At 43.2% G+C, this 21,547-nt stretch overlaps 2 protein-coding genes across 2 annotated transcripts in view; one reads left to right on the top strand and one right to left on the bottom strand.

Moving 5' to 3' along the window:
• Positions 1–14,288, top strand: part of LOC103616325 (interleukin-1 receptor-associated kinase-like 2) — a 19,006-nt gene extending 4,718 nt beyond the window's left edge. The window contains exons 3-14 of the mRNA XM_017735217.1: positions 1,418–1,597; positions 4,562–4,726; positions 5,433–5,545; positions 6,967–7,161; positions 7,601–7,665; positions 8,081–8,195; positions 8,462–8,571; positions 8,950–9,145; positions 9,811–9,873; positions 10,911–11,111; positions 11,270–11,786; positions 12,074–14,288. Of these exons, the coding sequence (XP_017590706.1) occupies positions 1,418–1,597; positions 4,562–4,726; positions 5,433–5,545; positions 6,967–7,161; positions 7,601–7,665; positions 8,081–8,195; positions 8,462–8,571; positions 8,950–9,145; positions 9,811–9,873; positions 10,911–11,111; positions 11,270–11,786; positions 12,074–12,192 (2,039 nt within the window). The 3' untranslated portion in view covers positions 12,193–14,288. The remainder of the gene's footprint in view (positions 1–1,417; positions 1,598–4,561; positions 4,727–5,432; positions 5,546–6,966; positions 7,162–7,600; positions 7,666–8,080; positions 8,196–8,461; positions 8,572–8,949; positions 9,146–9,810; positions 9,874–10,910; positions 11,112–11,269; positions 11,787–12,073) is intronic.
• A 753-nt stretch (positions 14,289–15,041) lies between these two features.
• Positions 15,042–21,542, bottom strand: SEC13 (SEC13 homolog, nuclear pore and COPII coat complex component; the record flags this gene model as incomplete). Its single annotated transcript, XM_017735218.1, has 8 exons — positions 15,042–15,899; positions 16,269–16,415; positions 17,206–17,326; positions 17,813–17,946; positions 18,742–18,875; positions 19,605–19,756; positions 20,190–20,305; positions 21,291–21,542. Coding segments are annotated over 8 exons (1,167 nt in total), but the record flags the coding sequence as incomplete, so codon positions are not given.
• Between the last annotated feature and the right edge of the window lie 5 nt (positions 21,543–21,547).

The raw sequence follows: 21,547 nt of genomic DNA on the forward strand, positions 1-21,547 counted from the left end.
GGGGGGGGGGCGCGGGGGCGGCCGCGCGGGGAGCCGGTGGCGGGGCCGTGGGGACGCAGGGACAGCAGCGCGTTTGGGACGTGCTGGAAGGGCGCGAGGTTCGGGCGAGCTTCGTGCTGTCCCCCACGCTTCCCAGCGCTCGGCAGAGCACATCCTGTAAGCAGGGAATTCCCGGGCACCGGTCTGGTTTTGTTTTTCAGACACAGGTGGAATGCCAGACTTCTGTGGTCCCTTGGCTCTTCCCGGGCAGCCAGGCTCCTTCCGCTCACTTCCCGCAATCCTTCGCACTTCCCTCTCCAGTCGCACTATCTCCTACTTCTGTCTCACTGCCTGTTTTCACAACTCAGATCTCCTCAGATGTTCTATTTTTTTCTTTCCTCCGTCTTTTCATGTATCTTCCCTCATACTTTCTGCCCCTGTTTTTCTCAGTCCTGGCTGAGTACAGTCAGTAAGTACAGAAAATGTAGTCCCTGAGTTGTTGGGTTTTTTTTTTCTATATCCCAGTGCAAACAATTTTAACCTGAATCTTTTCTTAGTGCTTACCTTCCTTTATTTGACATGACTTCCCTAACTGTGTGCTGAATAACCTCTTACCCCAGTTAAACTTCCTGATGTAGGGTGGGATTCATCTCTGGAGGGGTTTCATCTCCACTACCTTCAGATGCATAAAACTGTATTTCTGACATCCTTCCAAAGCCAGCCATGGTGAGAACTCAGGAATCTTTGTCTTCACACGAAGACCCCAGCCCCCAGCCTTTTTCCTTCAGGCACAGCCCCTCTGAGACTTCATCTCTAGGGCTGTGTCTAGGTGTGTGGGGTGGAGCTGGGGCAACATGAGGGGAGGTGGGTTTTGTATGGGTAAGTGAGCTGGGAAGAATACAGCTGGGTGACCAGCATGGTCAGGAAATGGGACACATTGTGTAGGGTCAGCTTCGGCATAGGATCTAAAAATAGCTGCATTTCCCTGATAGCTTTATCGGAGCATTACTAACACCCAGGTGATTCAGTTATTGTTTGGCTCACCACAGCACAGGGATTCAGGAATGCAAGTGGGAGTGCAACCACTCCACTGCTGTCACCTGTTTAGGGAGAATCACCCCAGGAATTTCATCTAAACTTACTTTGGTACAAGGTATTAAGGAGAAAGATTACAGGGAAAATACGCCGAAAAGTGTAAGTGGGTCTTCTTTTCAAGTGTCTTTGATAAAACAAATTTTTTTCCAGGATAGTTGAAGGAAGAAAAGGGGTATCTTACTTTAGGAACAGAATTTTCTTCATGTCCGCATAGGTAATTTATGGTGATCTTTCCTTTTAAAGATATGCAAAAGCAAACTGTGTCTCACACCTTAGCCTGCCCTGCTTGCCCTTGCCAGTTTTTTCTAATTTTTAAACAGAAATATCTATTCTCTCCCACCAGCCTCCTATGTGATCACTGATCAAACAGAGCTACGGAAAATCAAATGCATGGAGAAGACAGGGATCAGCATCACGAGGGAGCTCATGTGGTGGTGGGGAGTGAGGCTGGCGACAGTGCAGCAGCTCCTGGACCTGCTGCAAGGGCTGCAGCTTTACCGAGCGGCTCAGGTCATCCTGGACTGTGAGTAGTTCCCCTTCCTCCCACGGGTCTGTGCTGCTCCTCACAGCACCCAGGCCCCTCCTAGGACATCTCCCTTGCTAGCTGAAGAAGATTTTTTTAGGACTCACATCCTGTGTCAAATTCTAAAATGTCTCCATTGATTGTGATTTTCTGCTCGCTCAAGTGAAACTGGTGGTGAGAGGGAAGAGGTGACACAGGTGGACTCACCGGTCCCCACAGCTCATCACCCCACCTTTGTAGTGCCCATCTTGGACCCTTCAAGAAGTGCCAGGAAGACAGGCTGTGGCCAAACCAGGACTGGTGCTTTTATACATCAGACAGGGTTTCAGAACACAGAGGCTGCACAAAAGGTCCCTGCCCTTCAGGCCTGGTCCTGTGGCACTAGATCACATCCTGAGAGTAAATTTTGAGAGATCATGGCAAGAAATGGGCATCCTCTCTCCAGCTCACCGAGCCACTCAACTGCTGTGGTAATAGACCTGTGAGATAATAGACCTGTGGGCAAGCTGCAGTATTAGGCTAGATTGTGTAAAGCAATGCAAAGGCTTCATAAAGGGGGTTTCAAAGAGGCTGGAAGTGACAAATCCTGTGGAGTGAACACATTTTAGTTATTCTTCTGGATGATCAATATTAATTTTGTCCCAGATCAATTCAAATGCAACAAATTGCAAAATCACAATGAAATTATATTTGAAAAAATCTTATCATTGAATTTTATATAGCAAAACTTAATGTAAACAGCAGAAAGTCTGGATTATTTGGTACTTCTGCTATGTGGAAGTAGCTAATTTTTTTTCTGGAACTAACCCAATACAGGCATTCCACCGTGTGCTCACTCATAAGCAGAAGTGATTTCTACAGGTTTAGACAAATCTTTGAAGTCTTTACCTTCTACTTCTCCATTTTTCTTTGTATCTGAATACGCTTACTCAGGTGTTCCCTCTTGGGCAGATACAGAGGATATGTTGCTTGTTCAGTTGGGCACTTCAGAAAACTAAGCAGTCCTTACATCACCATGATTCAATTCGTTCCTACTTAAAGGAATCAGACTCAGCACAAAGGGAGATCTTTTGCTGGCACATTACTTCCCAAAGAGTTCTACCTCCCTTCAACAATTTCTTCCACTCTCCAGTCCTACTTCTGAATGTCCATAATAATGTTTTCTATGTAAGTTCTTTAGCTGCTGTGCTGCCCTGTTTGCCTGACATGCAGGAAGTTGCAAAACTCATGAAAAACCCTGAAAAGTAGGTTGAATAAGGGAAGTGATTCTAAGTTCTGAAACTTCTAGGTTAAACTACGTGAGGAAAAACCAGAATACAGGGACTTGCCTGCATAATGCTGGCACTGTCAGTTTTGACTAAAAGCCTGCAGACTGTTGGATAGCTAGTTTTAAAACCCTGTAAAATTTGGGATTTCTTAGCATTCTGACACAGTAACAAAAATACCTGAGTGTTCAGAGTTTTAGTTTTCAGACCTGGTTTCATTCAGACCTGAATTCACGGGTGGCATTGAAGAAAGTGGATAGAAACCTTAAACAGAGCATGCCCATTTCTGCCATTATTGCTCTCCATGTACTGCTGCTCTTCAGCCTCACTGCCTGAACGTGCCATGGCTTGGCTTCTCTCCCACAGTTCACTAACTCATGGTCCATACAAGAAGCCCAGATTACATGGGAAACACTGGGCTTCCCGCTTGTTCCAGGCACTTCCCTGGGCTTTCTTTGTACAAGTAAAACAACACAAAGCTGCTGTCTGATTTCAGAAGCAAACAGAGGCCTGGCATGTTTGATTCTGAGATCACCTGGTAAGATGCAAAGCTGGTAGAACAGCAGGACAAGAACCACCATGTAATAATATTTGGGCTTATGTATTTTCTGTGTAAAATAAAACATTAATTTGGATTTTTAAGAAAATGTTAAATGTATTGCTGATAAAAGGTGCCAGATAGAAAAACAGAAGTTTAGAACTACAACAGGAAAATGTTATCAGGGAGTAGAAAGCCCTTATATCACCCCACACTGGGCATTTCCAGGCTCCTTTTCAGCCTCAGTTTTAAATGCATTTACAGATAAGAATTCATCTGCTTCGGAGATTTTAACAATCTCATATATCATAGTATCTAGAACTTTTGTACTTTATTTCTTCGCATCCTAACTGTAGCCTAGTCTCGTCTGAATAACTCCCCCTCAGCTGTACATGGTTTTAAGTTCTTGTACACTGTAAGCATCTTTGTACTTCTTTTAATCAGACTTCAAGTTGCTTTTTCAGGCCTGACTCCGAGGTTTTGCCAAGCTGTGTACAGCACAGGATCTGTTAGAGCTGTAGTGAGTCAATAATTCAGTCTTTAAGCTTTTTATCAATAAGTTTTGAGCTTTGACTGTTTTTTTGTTTTCCCTAGATTGTCTCTGGTTTGTTTCTTTCTGTTGCTAAGTAAAATATGAGTCTTTCTTACAAACAGTCCTGTATATGAAAGTGTTTCCTGGGAATAAACCTAGTCATGCTGCTAAAATCACACAACTGAAAATAGTCCTAAAATGTTTAACTGACTAAACCAAGCACAATTCTGTCCATCCTCCCCTCAGACCCATGACAACTGAGAGAGAACTCAATGCCTTCCTTAGGCTGGGAGGTGTTTGTGGTTTGAGATTGTTACCTGAAGGATGCTATATAGAAAATGATAAATATCTATTATTGCTGATTTCTTCTTTTAAGAGACTCTGCATCTCTTGAATAATCATTGCTGGTATTTGTTTGAAGCTATCAGTTCCTGTTAATTTTCAGTAGAAGTTAATGTCATGGGTATGGTCTAAATTTAAATACCATGTAAATTGCTTGAATGTTCATTTTAATGTTGAGGTTGATTTGAAGCTTTATGTCCTGACTAGGATTATTTTCTGGTCACTGATTAGAGTCAGACTCTTATTTTCCCTGGTTATCCTCACATTCCCTTTGCTCTATTTTGAAGGGACATCGGCCTCTGATGTCACCAGCCCTAAGAAAGAAGAGCTGGAGCCGCCCAAACAGATCATATCTGTACCTCCCACAGAAGGCAAAAGGAGAGAGAAAGAAAATGAGATAAGTTCGTTGCCATGCCCAGACTCCTCACACCTGGGAGCAGTCCCAGCAGGCAGTAAGTACAGTACTGAACTCCAGATTTGCTCTGACATGAAATGACTGCATAGCCAAGGCTGCTGTATTTGTGCTCAGGATATTACAATGAAGACACTGATCTCCCAGATGGGCACAGCTGAGTGTTTGCCTTTTTCCTAGCACTGCTGTCTCCTGCTTATTCCTGACATTAGCACACAACCTCCTGGTCGTCCTTCCTTTAGCCCCCTTGGCCTTGAGACATGCTGGCTGTAGCTATCCTCTGGGATCTCAGGATGATTCCCAGGTGTCTGAATGCCTTGGTCTCATCCTGGCTCCATACCAAGACTACACCAGTGCATGCATTTCCTGCCCCATGTCCCTCTCTTCATGCACAATAAATCTAGGCCAGCAGAGAACCGGGTAGGGGTCAGCAGCCCCTGTGCTGGGAGAGGGAGGGAGAGAATCCCAGCACATACTGGGGAGAGCATCTGCAACAGCACAGACACAGGGAGCTCCATGTCCCCAGCCAGGGCTGGAGAGGGCTATGCAGTCATCGTGCAAACAGGAACCAGGAAGAGAGCTACCTGTCTTCACACAGAATTTCAGTTTTACAGCTTGTCACAGATTATCTCTGGTCAGAAAATTCAAAAAAATGCCCCAAATCTTCATAATTCCTAGACCTTTGTAGTTAGTCACGGGTGGTGGTATTACAATAATAAAGTGTGTCTTCAATGCTGTTATTTCAGCTTCAGGTGCTGTTTCTGAAGGAGCCTTCTATTCCCTCCCTGCTCCACCACCTCCCCCAAGAGACCTTTTGAGTTCCCTACAGTCCATTCCTCCTGTTTTATCAAGTGTGAAGGTAAATCCCCTTAGTATTCACTGACTATAACAAGGAAAATTGCCTTTATCATGTTCTGTCTTCTTTCAGTTAAAGTTTATCCCTCTACTTGTACAAAAATCAGTGATGTAGAGAAAACATTGGGCTCGGTTACAAAGGGTTTGTACTGAATACAGTAGTAATGCTTCAGTTAGATTGCTTATGGTTTACATCACTTTTTTTGCCAGTGAAGGACCAGCGAGGGAAAAATTTACAGTGTTACATCCTGCATAGCTCAAAAGGGATAACATACCCACAAATAGAAATTGAGTTCGAAGGACTCTCACGTGTAGATTTTACAGTGGACTTACATTTCTGGTGTGATTGCAGGACAGGACAGTATATACCACTGATCAGTCAGAATCACATATCTCTTTTATTTTCATTTTATACTTAAAATGTGGTTTCTGCTCAAAACTGAGCTAGTATTGAATGTAAGTCATGTTGTCCAAAGCCTTGTGTAGCTGACAACTGAAAATCTCCCAGGATAAAGGTTTCATCACCTCTCTGAGCCCCTGTTCCAGTGCTTAACCATGACACTGGGAAAATTTCTCCTCATGTTCCTAATGATTTCAGCATGAAGTCTCCTGTTCCTTCCTCCCCACAGTTCTCTCATCTTTCATACAGTCTAGCTAGATCTGTCCTGTCCTCAGAGTGTTTCCCAGATCTGTGGGCATACCTTAGTCCCATCATGGTTGTTCTTGGCCTGTTTTCTTTGGTTTATTTTGTCTGAGGCTTTAAGCTCTTCCACAATAACATGGTCCGGGAGTACCAGCCAGGAGAGAAGATTGACTCAGAGTGCAGTAGTTTCAGAGTTTCTTGAGAATAAGTTAGTGCTTTGTTTCCTCAAGCTGGGTGCACATTAAGGTTGTGAAAGCTGCATGATTAGGCTACAGTGGGACTGCAATTATAGTTGGTATTAGGACTTACCGCACTGGAAGCAACAAATTATTGTGCAACTGACACCAGATGCTTCAAAAGTAGATATGAAGTTTCTACCAGGGCATAATTACATTGTGAGGGACCCCACTTTCTCATCCAACTATTTCTTAACATAAAACCCAACCATAAAGATTAATATATCTTTTGTAACTCAGACTAACATCAGTTCACATAAATATATGGACTTTTAAACAAAACTAAGTCCGTTTCCTGGGAAAGGTGGAAATGCAAATTGGTAACTGATTTCAAGTTGCTTCTACTATGCAAAAGTTTTACATCATCCCAACACATCAATACAGGAATTACCTACCTCCTAAGGAGTGATTGCATAGTACCTTTCACAGTTTCATTCAGCAATCACAGTGATTGCTTAAAACATGGAAAGGAAAATATGACACTGAAAGAAGGAAAAAGCATATGGATTATCACGAGATAAACTTGTTTCTTCTACAAATGTGTAGCCTTGCAGCTCTTCTACTCCTCAGCAGGAGACGATGGCTGATCTCCCTAGCGGGAGTCTCCTGTGGACCCAGAGGGAAATTGCTGATACCACAAACAGTTTCAGTGACAAGAACAGAATCTGTGAAGGTACTTTTGCAGACATCTACAAAGGCCAGAGGAACAACATGGTGTATGTCATCAAAAGACTCAAAGAGGCAAGTACTGCACCTTTTTCTAGAAGAGGGTGTGTTATTAGCACCTCTTGCCCATTAGCAGTTGTTGTTTAATATTGTGTGGGCACGGAATGAGAATAGCTGCACAAGAGGAGAGGTAAAAATGAAATGACATAAATAAGTAAGCCTAGATTCAGAAAACACATGTGATGGATACTTTACTTGTGTGAGTAGTTCCATTAACTCGGTACATAGGAGTAGCCTGCAGTATAGCTGCCTGCATTGATGATCAGATCAGGGGTGTCTTTACACTAGTTTTTGTTCTAATTCTCAATTAATTGTTTTCTTTGACTTAACGTTGCCATCAGTGGTACTCGCCTGTTTCCTACACTAGCTTGTCATCTAGACGCTACCAGATCTTTATAAATGCAAAGTCCTAGTAATTACTAATGACATTCTCTTGCATGTTTTCATTTTGCAGCTGGAATGCACAAGCCCAAATTCCACCCAGAGGTTCTTTCATACAGAAGTGCAGATTTGCTTTCGGTGAGTGGTTGGCTTTCAGAGGCAGTGATGCATGTCCTGCTCGTGGCCTGCTGCTGGGTGTTCCATCAACACTGGGGTGTCTGCTCCAGGCACTGTTCTGGGTGGGAGCCCTGGGCAAGCAACATGGCACCCGGGGCTACTGCTGGTCCTGGCTGAGCTGGCACAGCCACTCTGCAGCCTTGGGACGGGGAGGACACAGTGCCCACCTTGTACCCCTGCTGCAATGTGCTGGGCTCTTGCTCAGTCAGCCTTCTGCCATCTCCTGCCTGGGACCATTTTGTGCCTCCAGCTGTGCTTCCAGGTGCAGCACACCGTTCCAGTTGCCTTGAATTTAGGAACTTATTCCAGCTCAGGAATGTATTTTTCTGTGTTGCTCTTACATCATTTGCAAATCACTGCTGATCTGTGCCTGCAGGTGTTGTCACATAAACATTCTGCAGCTGCTGGGGTTCTCAGTGGAAACTGGATTGCACTGTCTGATGTATCCGTACTTGCCCAATGGCTCCCTGCAAAACAAGCTTCAGTGCCACGTAAGCAATAATCTGGGTCTGCCATCTACTTGTGATTGCAAGTCCTCTCCTGGAACTGCAGGAAAAACAATTGCATGTCTTTGATTTCTGAGAAACAGCCAGGTAAAAAAGGTGCCCAAGTGCCTTGGCTGCAAGCACCAGAAAGGCAGCAGCTCTTCTGCTGGAGTTTGATTAGGACTCAGGCTAAGCCTTTGGTTTTCTGAACTACCAATCTCTTACAGTGTTTTATTCTATTAATTACCAATTTTTTCCTCCTTTCCTTGCAGGATGATTCTGTTCCACTGACCTGGGAGACGCGAATTAGCATTTCTATAGGAGTAGTCAGAGCAGTGGAGTATTTGCATAATTTTGGAATTCTTCATGGGAATATCAAGAGGTGAGGACTTTGGCATATCAGCACTTCTTTGGTCACCTGGTAATTCAAGGATTTCTTTAACAATCATGGCTGAAGTTTATGCAATTTGGAAATCCATTTGCAGTATTTTCTGCTGTTCCTTGTTTTGTAGGGCCTTTACCCTTTTTTGTTTAACCTGTCTCTCTTTCCTAAATGATGGAAGCATATTCTTTTGAAGTAATTTTTGAGCACTTGTTTTTCCCCTTCTTGCTTTCTAACATTCTTAATCCTTTCAGTCCTATGCAGCAGGCTAAATGCTGGACGCTTTCAGTGCTTAATTTTAAAGTACAAAACTAATTATTTGCCTCAAGATAAAGTAATGATTTGACCAGTATTGTTATTTGTCTGTCATTATCACAGCTCAAATGTCTTGTTGGACGAAAACTTTACACCAAAGCTTGGGCATTCTGGCCTGCGATTGCATTCTTCTGATAAAAAATCGGAATATGCCATGATGAAAACCAAAGTCCTACAAGCGTCTCTTACTTACCTGCCAGAAGATTTTGTCAGACATGGGCAGTTAACAGAAAAAGTGGATATATTCAGCTGTGGTGTGGTACGTTGCCTTTTTTCCGTGCTTTGTTGCACTTTTTAGTGCTTCTAGACAAGAAATTGAATGTAAGAGCCAGTACCTCATGCTGGCAATTTCATATTATAGTTGCTGGCTCTATAATGTGTTGAAATCCTGGTTTTAATTACATTCACACTCCAAATATATCTCAGTTTGTGGCAAAATTAGGTGAATCTTTCAAACAAGGGAAACAAAAGTGTTTCTTATTGTAAATAAAATATTACTGCTGATGGCTTAAAACAAATTAGATGCTCAAAATTCTTGCAGACTCACCACAAGAACTGCTACAAACTTGGCTTGTTCATTTGTAATTTCAGCTAAAATAATTGATAGTCTATGATGTCACCCATCTCCAGGTGTTTCCATTTAAGTAGGAAGTTACTCTGTTTAGTGTGATTTCTTATCTACATTTGGTTTTGCTTTCTTCTTATTCTTTGTTTCAGCAATATCTATTGTACTATAAAATCTGGAATTGGCTCTGGAGGTAGATCTAAAGCCTCATAAATGCCCTGAGATGGCATTGTTGAGCCATCTGAAGCAAAAATATCAAAATGCATTGAAAGTTCAATATTTCTTTAGTTAAAAACTTATTTTTTAAAATTATAGTTCATTCTGAACAAATCATTTTATCTTTCAAATACACTTTCTAGGTCTTAGCAGAGATACTGACAGGGATTAAGGCACTGGATGAAGACAGGCACCCGATTTACCTGGTAAGAAAAAGCAGCAATAATGAACACCAATATGAATGAATGGGGTTGCCATCATAAAAAATGATTTTAATTTTATTTAAATACAGTTTGATATTTGCTGTCTGCTGTACATGTCCTGCAGAAGGGATGTTTAGGAGCCATATCCTGGTTGCCTTAATGTCAGTAGTCTGCCTGCCATTGGAACAGAAGCACAGTAGATATTCCCATTTCACATACCACACTCATGAGTGCTGGCCTGAATTGTATTAGGAGAGATTCCAAAATAAATAAATATTTAAGAGACAAAGTCTTGTGCTGAAATGCTGCCACACATTTTCTCTGTGCCAGGAAGAGGTGGTATGAGCCACAGTGAGTGGGGAAACCTGGGTAGGAGGGAACTGTAGATGCTCTTCATGATGTTTATCAGGTGTTTGTCTTGTGCTCATGCCTGGAACTGATATCCCTGCCAGTTTCCCAAGCTGAGGTTAGAGCTACACAAACCACTTCCACAAGCAATCAGAACAGTCAAACTCACAGAATGCATTAAAACCATCTGTAGAAAGCAGCCTCCACCTGCATTTCTTCTGTGGGATGTGCTCCTGATTTCTCGTCTGGCTGAAGCCTTGTGGTGGAGAACAACAGTCTTCTCACTATTTGCAAGCAATTCAGAAGTGTTTAGAGGGGTTCAGAAAATCAAAGATCCTGTGTTCCTGATTTCTTTAACACGTGTTACAAAGGCCTGTGTAAGAATGCTGCTCTACACAGTGTTGGCACTTTTTCATTCCCATATAAATGAGCACAAGCCAAGAAGAGCTGGCTCTGCTTTAGGGAATTTGACATTGCACACATGCAGGGAAAGCCCCTGGCCTTTTTCTCTCCTGTGAAAACAAACATTTCAGTCAGTTCCATGAACTTTATTAAAGCGTTTCAGTCTGTGAAGCAGACATTGAGAAGCACTAATGACGAATACACAGCAATACTGATTCTCAGAGATTCAGACAAAAATAAATGCTTGTGTTCATTTTGCCTTCACTAACGCATCTCCTTCCTTTGAACAGAAAGATATGATTGCCGACGAAATTCAAACAGCAAAAGAAAGCTCACACTCCAAAGTAAAAAATTTGGAAAAAGTGGCTGCCAAGGAAATCTGCTGCAAATACCTAGACAGAAAAGCAGGGCACTTGCTGGAAGAGGTGGCTGTTGATTTTGCATCAGCCATCTGCCTTTGCCTGAGAAAGAAAAATTCGAACATAGCAGAGGTAATATTTTAAATACATGGCCAAGTCTCCTTGTCATCAAGGTGCAAAGCTAGAATGTTCACGTCTTGCTTATTTTTGTGAGTGTTGACATAAGAGAATATGTGTAAGCAGGGGTACAGGAATTATTATGCGTTCACAGATTTGGTTGTTAAAAACAGGTACTTGAAATTATGGAAATGGCTGAAAACAAATTAAAAGAACATTACATCTGTGGAAGCAGCACTTCCGGATTCTCCATGAACACTCCAGAAGAAACTGATGATGAGACAGCCAGTCTGAGCATGGATGTGCCTTCTGCAGTGGGGAATAAAGAGGAGAGCACCCAGGCAGCAATCCTGACCAGTGGCAGCCCCTGCGCCCCTTTCATGGGAGCTGTGGCACCCGACACGTACAGCAACTACATGTCACGGGTCCCTTGTGAATCAGATGAGTCCAGTAGTTTCATATGGAATCCTCCAGAAAAATCCACAGAGGAGTTACCTAGCCACAACTGTTCCAATTCAGAAAAAGTGGCAGCCTGTGATTACAGGATCAAGCAGGAAAAGCCTGCCCAGGGACTGCAGGAGAGAAACATGGCGTGCGCCAGAGGTGATGGCATCCTGGAGACAGCAGCTGCTGCACAGGGCACCTGTCCACAGGGAAACACAGACCTGGACTCCTCGTGTGCTTCACAAGGTAAAAGTGCCCTGGTTTTACAATACTAGGGACAAATTACTCTCCAGAACTGCTTAGCTTCCTCTTCCTACTTTTAAACATGTATCAGTAAATCTTTGCTCCTTGGTTATGAATTTACTAATAAATCTACAAAACATTTAGCGGTTTTCTAACAGCTTTTTTTCCTAAGCCAGTTTTGTTGGTTGCTTGCTTGCTTACTTTCATTTTTTTAAATTTAAAATTATCATCTATTCCTTAGACAATAGATGGATTTTTTCCTCAGTATTTGGGCTTTTTTTGTTTTTCAGCCTTAGCCAGAGAGACATCTTGGAAAATACAGATAAATGATCAAAAAAAGAAGCTAATGAAAAATATTTTGCTGTATGAAGAAGACAAGTTAAACAGTTCTGAACTTTTTGAATCATAAATTGGATGGACTTACAGCAGTGGCCAGCCCAGAAGAAATAAGGACTGTCTCCTCATTAGAAAGATGGTAAAAGTGTACCTTTCATGTAAGATTAGGTAGCATATTTGGAACATTAGCCCTGACTAAAGGAAACAAAAGTACCACACGGAGAAGCAGCAGAAAATCCCTGTTCTGTAGCAGATTAAAGCACAGTCCCACTCTGTACACAGAAATGCCTTTTGCCTTTTCATCTGCAATGTGAAAAGGAATGGCAAACACAAGTGCCAAAATAATTTATGATTCATTTGCAGTGCAGTGTGTTTCAGGAGGCATCTGTTCATCTCATTAAACCGCAGTCCGGGGAGTTACAGAGCAAGCACTGACCAGTGGCCAGGCAGCAATATTCTGTGTTGTTATCCCCACTGCGTACAGCAGACAGGAATCCGCAGAGTCATTGGGGAGGCTTTCCAATGACTGTCTCCTATTCCATATAATCTTAGTCCACATACTCAAAACCACTGCATTACCAGAGAGGGGGATTTTTATGCAAGTTCTCAGAATGTTGTACGTGGCTTCATCTCGGTTTCAATTGCACTGACCACAGGTGTAAGTAAATAACTTCAGCCACTTTCCTCTACTCTCAGAGCTTCTCTCCCACATACACATGTGACACCATTTAAGTCCAACCTTTCAGTTCACTGTTGGGAGCTCTAAGACCATGTTTAATACTTAATAGGACTACTTTTGGGAATGTTTTTTTTTCTAAGTGTCCTTTACATGTTAATGTTTCTCACTGTGTTTCACACGGCAACTGTTGTATATTTCGGATTACGGAAAATATTTTAATTTAAAATAGCTTTGTTTCTTTTACAGGACACTTGAAATTTAATTTATTTTGGCAATGGGTCAAATATAAGCTAGTAAGGGGACTTGTTGATGGTCCCACGCTCACCAGGTGTTCTCAGAGGAATCCTTGTGGGTGTCCCTTGGTTCACCCAGCAGTAGGAGCCTCGGTCTCAGCCCCAGGGATCACATGCAAAAGAAAAAATAGAAACTTGTATGCTGGTGTATTTATGATCAAGTGAAACCCGCTTAAGAAAGTATCACTTTTATTTTTATGATATTCATTATTCATTATATTGCTAGCATATTCCACTCGTGTGCAGTCTAGGGAAATACAGGTTTATTATAAACCAAAAGAACTGTCAGAGTATGTAGCTCAGCTTACAGACAGGTGAGCTGTCTCCTGAGCACAGGGAACAGGGCCTGATGTGCAGAAATGGCTGGAATTCACTGTGCAGTTCAGGAAACAAACAAAAAAAATTAATTATATGTAATTATTTTAATTGGAATTGTGAAACAGTATACATTCCTAGCTTTACACAAAGGCCTCACACCTCTTTTTGTACAGTACCTAGTTCATTGTATGTATTACTATGAGCAAGTAAAAGTATTTTAACAAAAGACTGGAATTATCTACACATTTCTCAAATTATTCTCTACACTAAAAACTGGTAAAATTCTGTAATTATAAGTGCCTTGGATACTGTCTATATATTTACCAGTGTCATTTTTTTTATTTTACCAGAATCAAACCAAGATAAGATTAATACTGACATAAGAAACATTGTATATTCAGATTGGTCAATAACCGCTTAGTTCTACAGGAGATTTAATTGAGATACTTTATGGCACTGAAAATGTAATATTCATTGTTTTTCATGGGTATATTCTGGGAGACCCATTGCAACAACCTCAATGAGTCTTCTCCAGAAAGGAATGCACATGGATACACTGCAGAGCTGAATGGGAAACCCGAGAGTTTTAAACTGAGAAATGTAATTTGTACACAGTTCTGTTTCAAAAAAGTGCTTTAGAGGTTTTGTTCTCCTGTAGTCACCAAATGGAATTGTTATTCTTTGCCTTGTACCCTGATAGTTTTAAAATATGCTGAGGTGATATAGGCGGCCTTATAGAGTTACCTGAATATTTAACGTAACATACATAAGACACTGTGTGGTCTTATATTAACACTGTTATGTAACTTGGCAATTCAGAAGCCAGTTTATGCATTACCATTTACTAATAGCTTTGTGAATAAAAAAACTGAAAAGTTCCTTTCTTTCTTTTTGCTTTTTCATGATTTATGGCACAGAAAATGTGTCTCATTCCACCCTATTTGGGGAAATCTGCATTTGCAAGGAAGCAGATCAAGGTCTCCTTGCTCTAGTAGTAATTATTAGAACAAACATGTTTATTCAGTCTTCATTCACTGTTAAATAGCTGATTTTTTTCCTTTCTGATGTCTCTAGAGAAAAACGTCACCGTAAAATGAATTACAAAGAGGACTGAGGTAGAGGCGGGCCGGGGCTGAGGGGAGCGGGCGCAGCGCCCTTCGCGCCCTTCCCGCCACACCCAATGAGCGCCAAGGCCCCGGCCCGGGGCGGGGCCGTGTCCTGAGGGGCTGCGCACGGGCGGAGCGGTAAATAAATGTGCGGCTGTCGCTTTTCCTGCGCTTCTATTAGAACGCCGGCTTAACGTTGGTTTTAAAAATAACTTCAAAATGTGCCAATGGGTTCACGTCCTTCTTTCTTCCCTCATGATGAGTAAAGTTATAATAGCAGAAAAGAGAAGCTGGCACTGCTTTACGTTCTCCTTGGGAATTGCCAAGGCCAAAGGAAGAGCCGTGGCTTCGTAAAGCCTAGTCTCCTGATGTACCATTACAGGAGAAAAAACCCCACCAAAAAACCCAAGCTCTTGCAAAGCTAATTCCATGGATGGGAAGACGTGACTGTGGCTTGGCTGAAGACAGACTGTAGACTGCCTTGATCAGGTCCCTGTGAAAAGATTATTTAATACAGCACACCAGGTTTTAACCAATAGGACTTTATTCTGTTGGTATCTCAACAAAAAAAAATCCAAACAACTGAGGTACAGTACAGAAGTGTGACTAAAAAAATAAACCTTCAAACCATGGTTTGATTTATTGATGTTGGTGAAATAACCAAGTTTGAAATTACTGTAAAGCAGAAGACATATGCATTCCACTACTCCTTTTCATCTTCAAGAAAGCAAAGAGACTTTCACGTGGCCAAGCACATTATTTGCAGAAAGACACAAGTACAACATCACTGTTACCAGCAGGGCTAGCTAGCACACTACCAGCTAACCCGAGAACTCCACCAGCCCTTTCCCTCACTTGAAGCAAAGTTCTGGCCTTTGAGGGCACAGAGTATTTGTCCCCTTGCATAAAAGAGTTCACACCTCATCATTTTAACAGCTTCCCCCGTTCTGTTCAAGTGCTTGAACTCTGAGCACAGCACATCCAATCAAATTTGACCCCTGAACCAGAAAAGCAGGGAATAATTCTTACAGTATCAAGGAGTAGTATCAAGAACAGTACTTGGCTATACTGTTTACTTTAAGGGAATGTCAATTAAGGCTGATTATCAACATATTGTAGCCTCCCAGTAATAGTTTTAGAGTGCTCATAAAATTGGATAATTGTTTCCCATGTTCATGTCCAGTTTAGATAAAATCAGTTCTCATCCAGCTAAAGACACATTGCAAATTAGAGACAGTGATCACTTGTTGCAGCTGGAGTACTCCGCTGTGCATCACTGCTCATTCTGCTGCCCTTCTATCACAGCAGACACCCCTCCTTGGCCCTTGTTCACGTCGCTGATACACGCCCACAGTCCGTCCACCGACTCCTTCCACAGTGTCACCTCAAAAACAGGAGGAACAGCTTTCAGCTTTAAACACATCCTGTTTCCCCTTTTCTTGTAGCTACCACAGCACTGGTTTGGTGATAGCCTGCATTCATATGAGCAGAGTATGTGAATTGTCAGTACCCCACAAAATCAAGTTCAGCCTGCATTTCTGCCCTCCAGTAAGGACTCAGAATGCAGTGCACGTAGTTTTCCAAAGGTTAGGGTCTTCCTGCCCTCTTGATAAATCAGAAGAAAAAATGTCCCCACTGCAGCAAAGGAGATTCTACAACAGCCATGTGTTAAACAAGTGACAACAGCCTGTCTCATTTCAGCTCCTCTGGAAACAGGGCACACAGCAGCAAAAGCCAAGGCAGCAGTACTCACTTTGTTGTCTCCTCCAGACACTGCAAGGATATTGGCAGTGATGGACCAGCTCACATGCCAGACGACATCATTGAACTTGTGCAGCAGCTTTGGCGACCAGGAGTTTCCAGAGGCATCATCACACGTCCAGATAAACACTCGGCCATCCTGCAAAAGCAGAGACCAAGCTGTCTGGGCACAGGAAACATAACCCTGATTTGCCCTTGGAGCTACACTTCCAAATCACAGCTCAGATACCACCCCTTGATGTGTCTGCATGGATTTGTGCTCAGCATAGCAAGGGGGCTGTTTCCTTGCTATGTATAAAGGCAAGGCAGGAGTACAGCTCTGATGAAAAAAACCACCAACAATAACTTGCAAATACCAGAGAAGAGCCCCCAAAATACATATGTATCAGCTGAAATACTTCCCCAAATTGAGATTTTGTTTTCCAGTAACATGGCAGGAGCTCACTAAGGAGTCTTCTTGATATTTTAAAAAAAAAAAAGCATTTACAGATTAGCAGCAAGAACACAACAGCCAATATGAAAGCTGAGGACATCAAAGCTGATTAAGAATGGCAGTTATTAGCAGACAGTATTTTTAGAAGGAAGTTCAGTGAATTTGATCCTGAAACACTAAAATACGACATTAGTTGGAAGGTCTTCCTCCTAGTGAGACCATCCTGCTCATGATTTTCAAAACAGAAGCCAATCTTTGGTACAGAAGCACACACACATAAACATTTGTCCAGAAATGCTTCTAATTGGGCTTCTGAGTTGGGGAGGAACAGGAATCAAAGGCTCTTATGCAGAGACCCAGATATAGCAAAGGATTGCCAAGAGAACCTGTTAGAGCAGCTCTATCCTTACAATTCCTTTACTAGAGAAACAGGGAAGGAAGCACACGGAAGTGAGCGCACCAAGCGCCTGCCTCTGTCGCTCCAAAGAACGCTCACCTGTGAGCAGCTAGCAATGGTGCTGGTTGGCAAACCTATGGATGGAGCCCAGGCCACGTCTCGCACCCAGTCACTGTGAGCCTCCAGCTTCTGCTCTTCTTTCCACTGACCGTCTTCTTCCCTGAAAACACAACTATATAGTCAGGAGGGTAGCGGCAGCATTTCTCATCCCCTGCCTAGGAAGGCCTTGGATTGTAGCTTTCAGACTTTGTATTGTTCATCCAGACAATACAAAGCACAAGTGTTCCCCACTTCTCCAAAAATCTCTATGGCTTGAACTGACAAAATCCCTTCCAGGGGACAAAGCAGCACAGGCAAAGAGGTTCTGACCTTCAGTTACTGTCAGAAATCTGCTATTGCCCAAGTTGACAGAGGTAACCAAAGACCATTAGAAAGCCACCCTTGGAGACAAGATCACACAGGGCTGGCATAAACTGCAAGAATCATGGGAGATATTGTGCACCACTAAGTTTCCATTTTTAAAACACTTCTCTAAAACAGTAATTCAAAAATTATACAATAGGGATGCTGAAAATATTACTTGAGATACTAACAGGGACACTCAAAGCCTAGAGTGTCAGGTTTTATCTAGCAACTGGGCACTTACTTCCAGATCTTGACCAGGTTGTCACAGCCACCAGATGCAAATCGTTTGATGTAGTTCGGCTTTTGACCAGAAGGTTGTTCTATAAGGCTCCCTGGTACAACAGCAGGAGCCCAGCTAACTGCATTACATCCAATCTAGTTAATGAAAAACATCACTGTTAAAAGTTGCATACTTTAATTAACTAAATAAATAAATAAAGGCTGCTGAGGGGGTGAAGAACACGTAGCATACTCTCTATTGGGAGTGAAGAATAAGCCCATCTCAGAAAAACTGAAGTCTTGCACAATGCTGGATGAATATCAGATGAATAAGAAATCCAGATGCAGCCTAGTCTCACTAAAGTACTTACTCAGAAAGCCTGAGGTAGCTAAGGGTATTTGCACACAAAATAGTTCATCTTGGATGTGTAAATAGGAGAGACAGAGACGGAAACTGCAAAAACACAAGGTACACACAGTTGCTAGTATTTAGGAATGCAGGAGTAGAAGGAACCTTTGGTCCTAAGCCAAATTTCCTTCTACTGGGGGCCACTGCCATTAGCTTATTACGTTCTGCTTAAACAAAAATCTCCACAATTTTGGGAGAAACAGGAGTCCTGCAGTTTCTCCAGCTTATTTATTCAGCTGGTGCAGGTATTCTTAGGACCAAGGCCACTTCTTACTAGGTAACTTTCAGCACTGTGTTTAACAATAATGCACAAGAGACAGGCATTGCCAGTGCTGTTAAGTGAACTTCATCTTATTTCCATTTCATTTTAGTGACTAAGAAGTATACCTGCCTACTCTGGATGAACTTAAACTATTCTTGGTTCTGATGTTTCACATAATTTCTTTGCCTTTCAGTATTTATCTAGTCAACTCTTTGAGGCATCACCTCAGTGTTACCTGTCACTCTGGGAATTCTGGGCTGCTCCAAAGAACCCGACTCACCGTGTGTGCATTGCTGATCTTTTTGACTTCCCACTGCCCATCACCCGTGTAGCTCAACAAGGAAATGGCCCCATCAGAGCTCCCACAGGCCAGGATCAGTCCATAGTCGTGTGGTGCCCAGCAGACAGAATTCACTGGGAAGGGCAAGACAGACCAGATTACACACAGGGACTACCTAAAACTGACTGACCAATTCACTGACTGGTATCAGCGGCATAGTCACCAAAAGCAAGTGGCTTTGAAAGCTGAGAATGCGTCAAATTTCAGCAAAAGCCAGCCAATAGCATTGTTTACTGAATGACAGAGAACTGCCTTTATTTTTGGCACCTTATTAGAATGAGAACACCAACCTAGCACTCTTAATGAGGTTAAAAACTCTTGACAACAGCAAGGAGCATCACTGATTAGAACGAGAAGTGAATGGCAGGCAGAGGACTTAAAGTACAGATCAGAAACCCAGCAAAGCTGGAGACTTCAGATCTGCATTGGGAGGGCAAATCATCTGAACACAACAGTTTCCATTTTAAAACAAAATACAGCATGATAAATGTAGTTTTTCTTACTGGAAACAGAGAGTATTTTCCTCAGTAATTCAGCTCCCTGCCACCTTTATTTGAAAGCTGACTTATTTGTATAACGACACCTATGGAAATGTGGTGTGAATCAGTAGAGAGGGTTATCCAGCAATACAACCTTAGGGAAATGTCCTGTTAGTGCTGAACAGATTTACTCTCTTCAGTTTTTATCCTCTTCTGTTTGACAGACGCTTTCTTCCTTAACACTAACAGATTTAATCCAGCCTTACCCAAATTCCCTCATCTCCCCAGTCTCCATTCCCAGCTCCATACTCCAACCCTCCATACCTGAGGAATCATGTCCCGTGTACTCATAGGTCTTTTCCCAAGTGCCATTTTCTTCCTTCCAGATAATAACCTTCCTGTCATAGGAACAGGAAGCCAAGATATTCCCATACATAGGATGAGCCCAGGCAACCTGCCACACAGGACCTTCGTGCCTGCAAGAAACAACATCATTTGGAAAAGCCGAGAAAAACCCCTTCCGGCTGCAGCTGCCTCACAGCATCACTGTTGTGAATCACTGTTCCAGGAGGGATTAGCACCCTGACATGAGGAATGGGTAATGCTAAGATGGCAATATTAGTGCCCTGACACAGGGCTCTCAGTCAGAGAAAACAATTCCAAATGTTTATTCTTGTATTAGTGTATTTTACTTCTTGAAAATCACAGGTGTAATGTACTAAACAAATGACCAATCCCCACTGTGTTTCCCACTGGGGCTCTGTCCCCGCCCCAGCTCTGGGAAGTTGTTCAGCACAATCTTGGAGGAGTTCACCCTGGAGTTCAACCTGCACTTTGTGCTGCCCAAGGGCAAAAGGACAAAGCATTAGGAGTTTGCCCTGATTAACCTCTCCTGTTGTGACATCTCACCCCCTCAGGTCTGCAATGAGGATCTGCCCTCCATTCCGGACGTCGAAGATCTTCACGGATCGGTCCGAGGAGCAGGTCGCCAGGCGCGTGCCGTAGTAATCCATCTGTGCATCGTGCTGCAAGAAGAGCAGGGAGAGCTGCGCTCAGCATGGCCAGCTTGGCCTGGTGACTGACTCCACTGCAGCACAGCCGCACCAGGCCCTACGTGGCAGGGTCAAAAGAACGGATTCAAACAATCCAGACATGCCACATAAGCAATTTGTTTCCCTAGCTGCTTCTTCAATCACTATGTAAATGTTACACAGAAGGAATCCAGGGAATTCTCACTGAGCAGCAACCCAGAGGATTTTTGATGAGAGAGAATTCAGGCTGCTGACTACAAAGCAGTGACCAGTTATGTGTTTTTGTTTCTTAAAATGTAAAGTGGGTGTATTAATACTGCTCTAAATTATGTTTGAAACTTCATCATCACCAAACCACAGAATCTTTAAGGTTGTAAAAGACCTCCAAGGTCACTGAGTCCAACCTTTGACCGATTATAACTTGACACTAGACCAGAGCACTGAGTACCACATCAGTCATTTCCTGAACACCTTCAGGGATGGTGACTCCACCACCTCCCTAGGAAGCCCCTTCCAACGCTTGATAGTCTTTTCTGTGAAGAAATTCTTCCTGAAGAACTAGGCTCACCTAACTGGGCTCCTTCCTTCTACAAATTACTTTGAAACCTTTCTTCCTACCCACACTAATACATCTGCTCCAAGAAAGATCCATGTAAAGGAAAACCAGTTCTATCAGTTGAAGTTCTGTACCAGTAAATATACACATGTATCTATTACTTCACAGACACGGGCAAAAACAAGCCCGCACATGAAAATTAAGATTTTACATCAATTCCCCTTCCCTCCGAGCCAACTTTTCCTCTCCACCCAGTATAAAATGGCAAGATCAGGATTTCAGACAGCATTCTGCATCCAACGCCCCACGAGTGTCCTCTTACACGGGCACCTACATGCCGCCCTCACTGCTCACAGAGAACCCCAGAGCAGCTCTGTTACAGCAGCCACCGGATCAGGCGGAGCAGCTCCCCGGCACACTTACAATCATGTCCTCGTGGGACGTGTCCACGGTGTTAATGACCGAGACCTGCGGGGAGAAGGAACAGAACGAGCTCAGCGCACCAAAGCGCGGCCGCGGCCCCTGGAGCCCCAGGCCATCTCCGGCCGCCCAGCTGGGGGCAGCGGCTGGGCCCGGTGCCCCCTGTGCCGTGCCCCGGGCTGCCCGGGCCGCGACGGGAGGCCGCACCCGGCTGCGCTCGGGCCCTGCACCGGGACGCCGCCGGTTCCCCGCCCCCCCCC

The sequence above is a fragment of the Corvus brachyrhynchos genome, unplaced genomic scaffold, assembly GCF_000691975.1.
Source record: "Corvus brachyrhynchos isolate BGI_N302 unplaced genomic scaffold, ASM69197v1 scaffold95, whole genome shotgun sequence".
NCBI lineage: Eukaryota > Metazoa > Chordata > Aves > Passeriformes > Corvidae > Corvus > Corvus brachyrhynchos.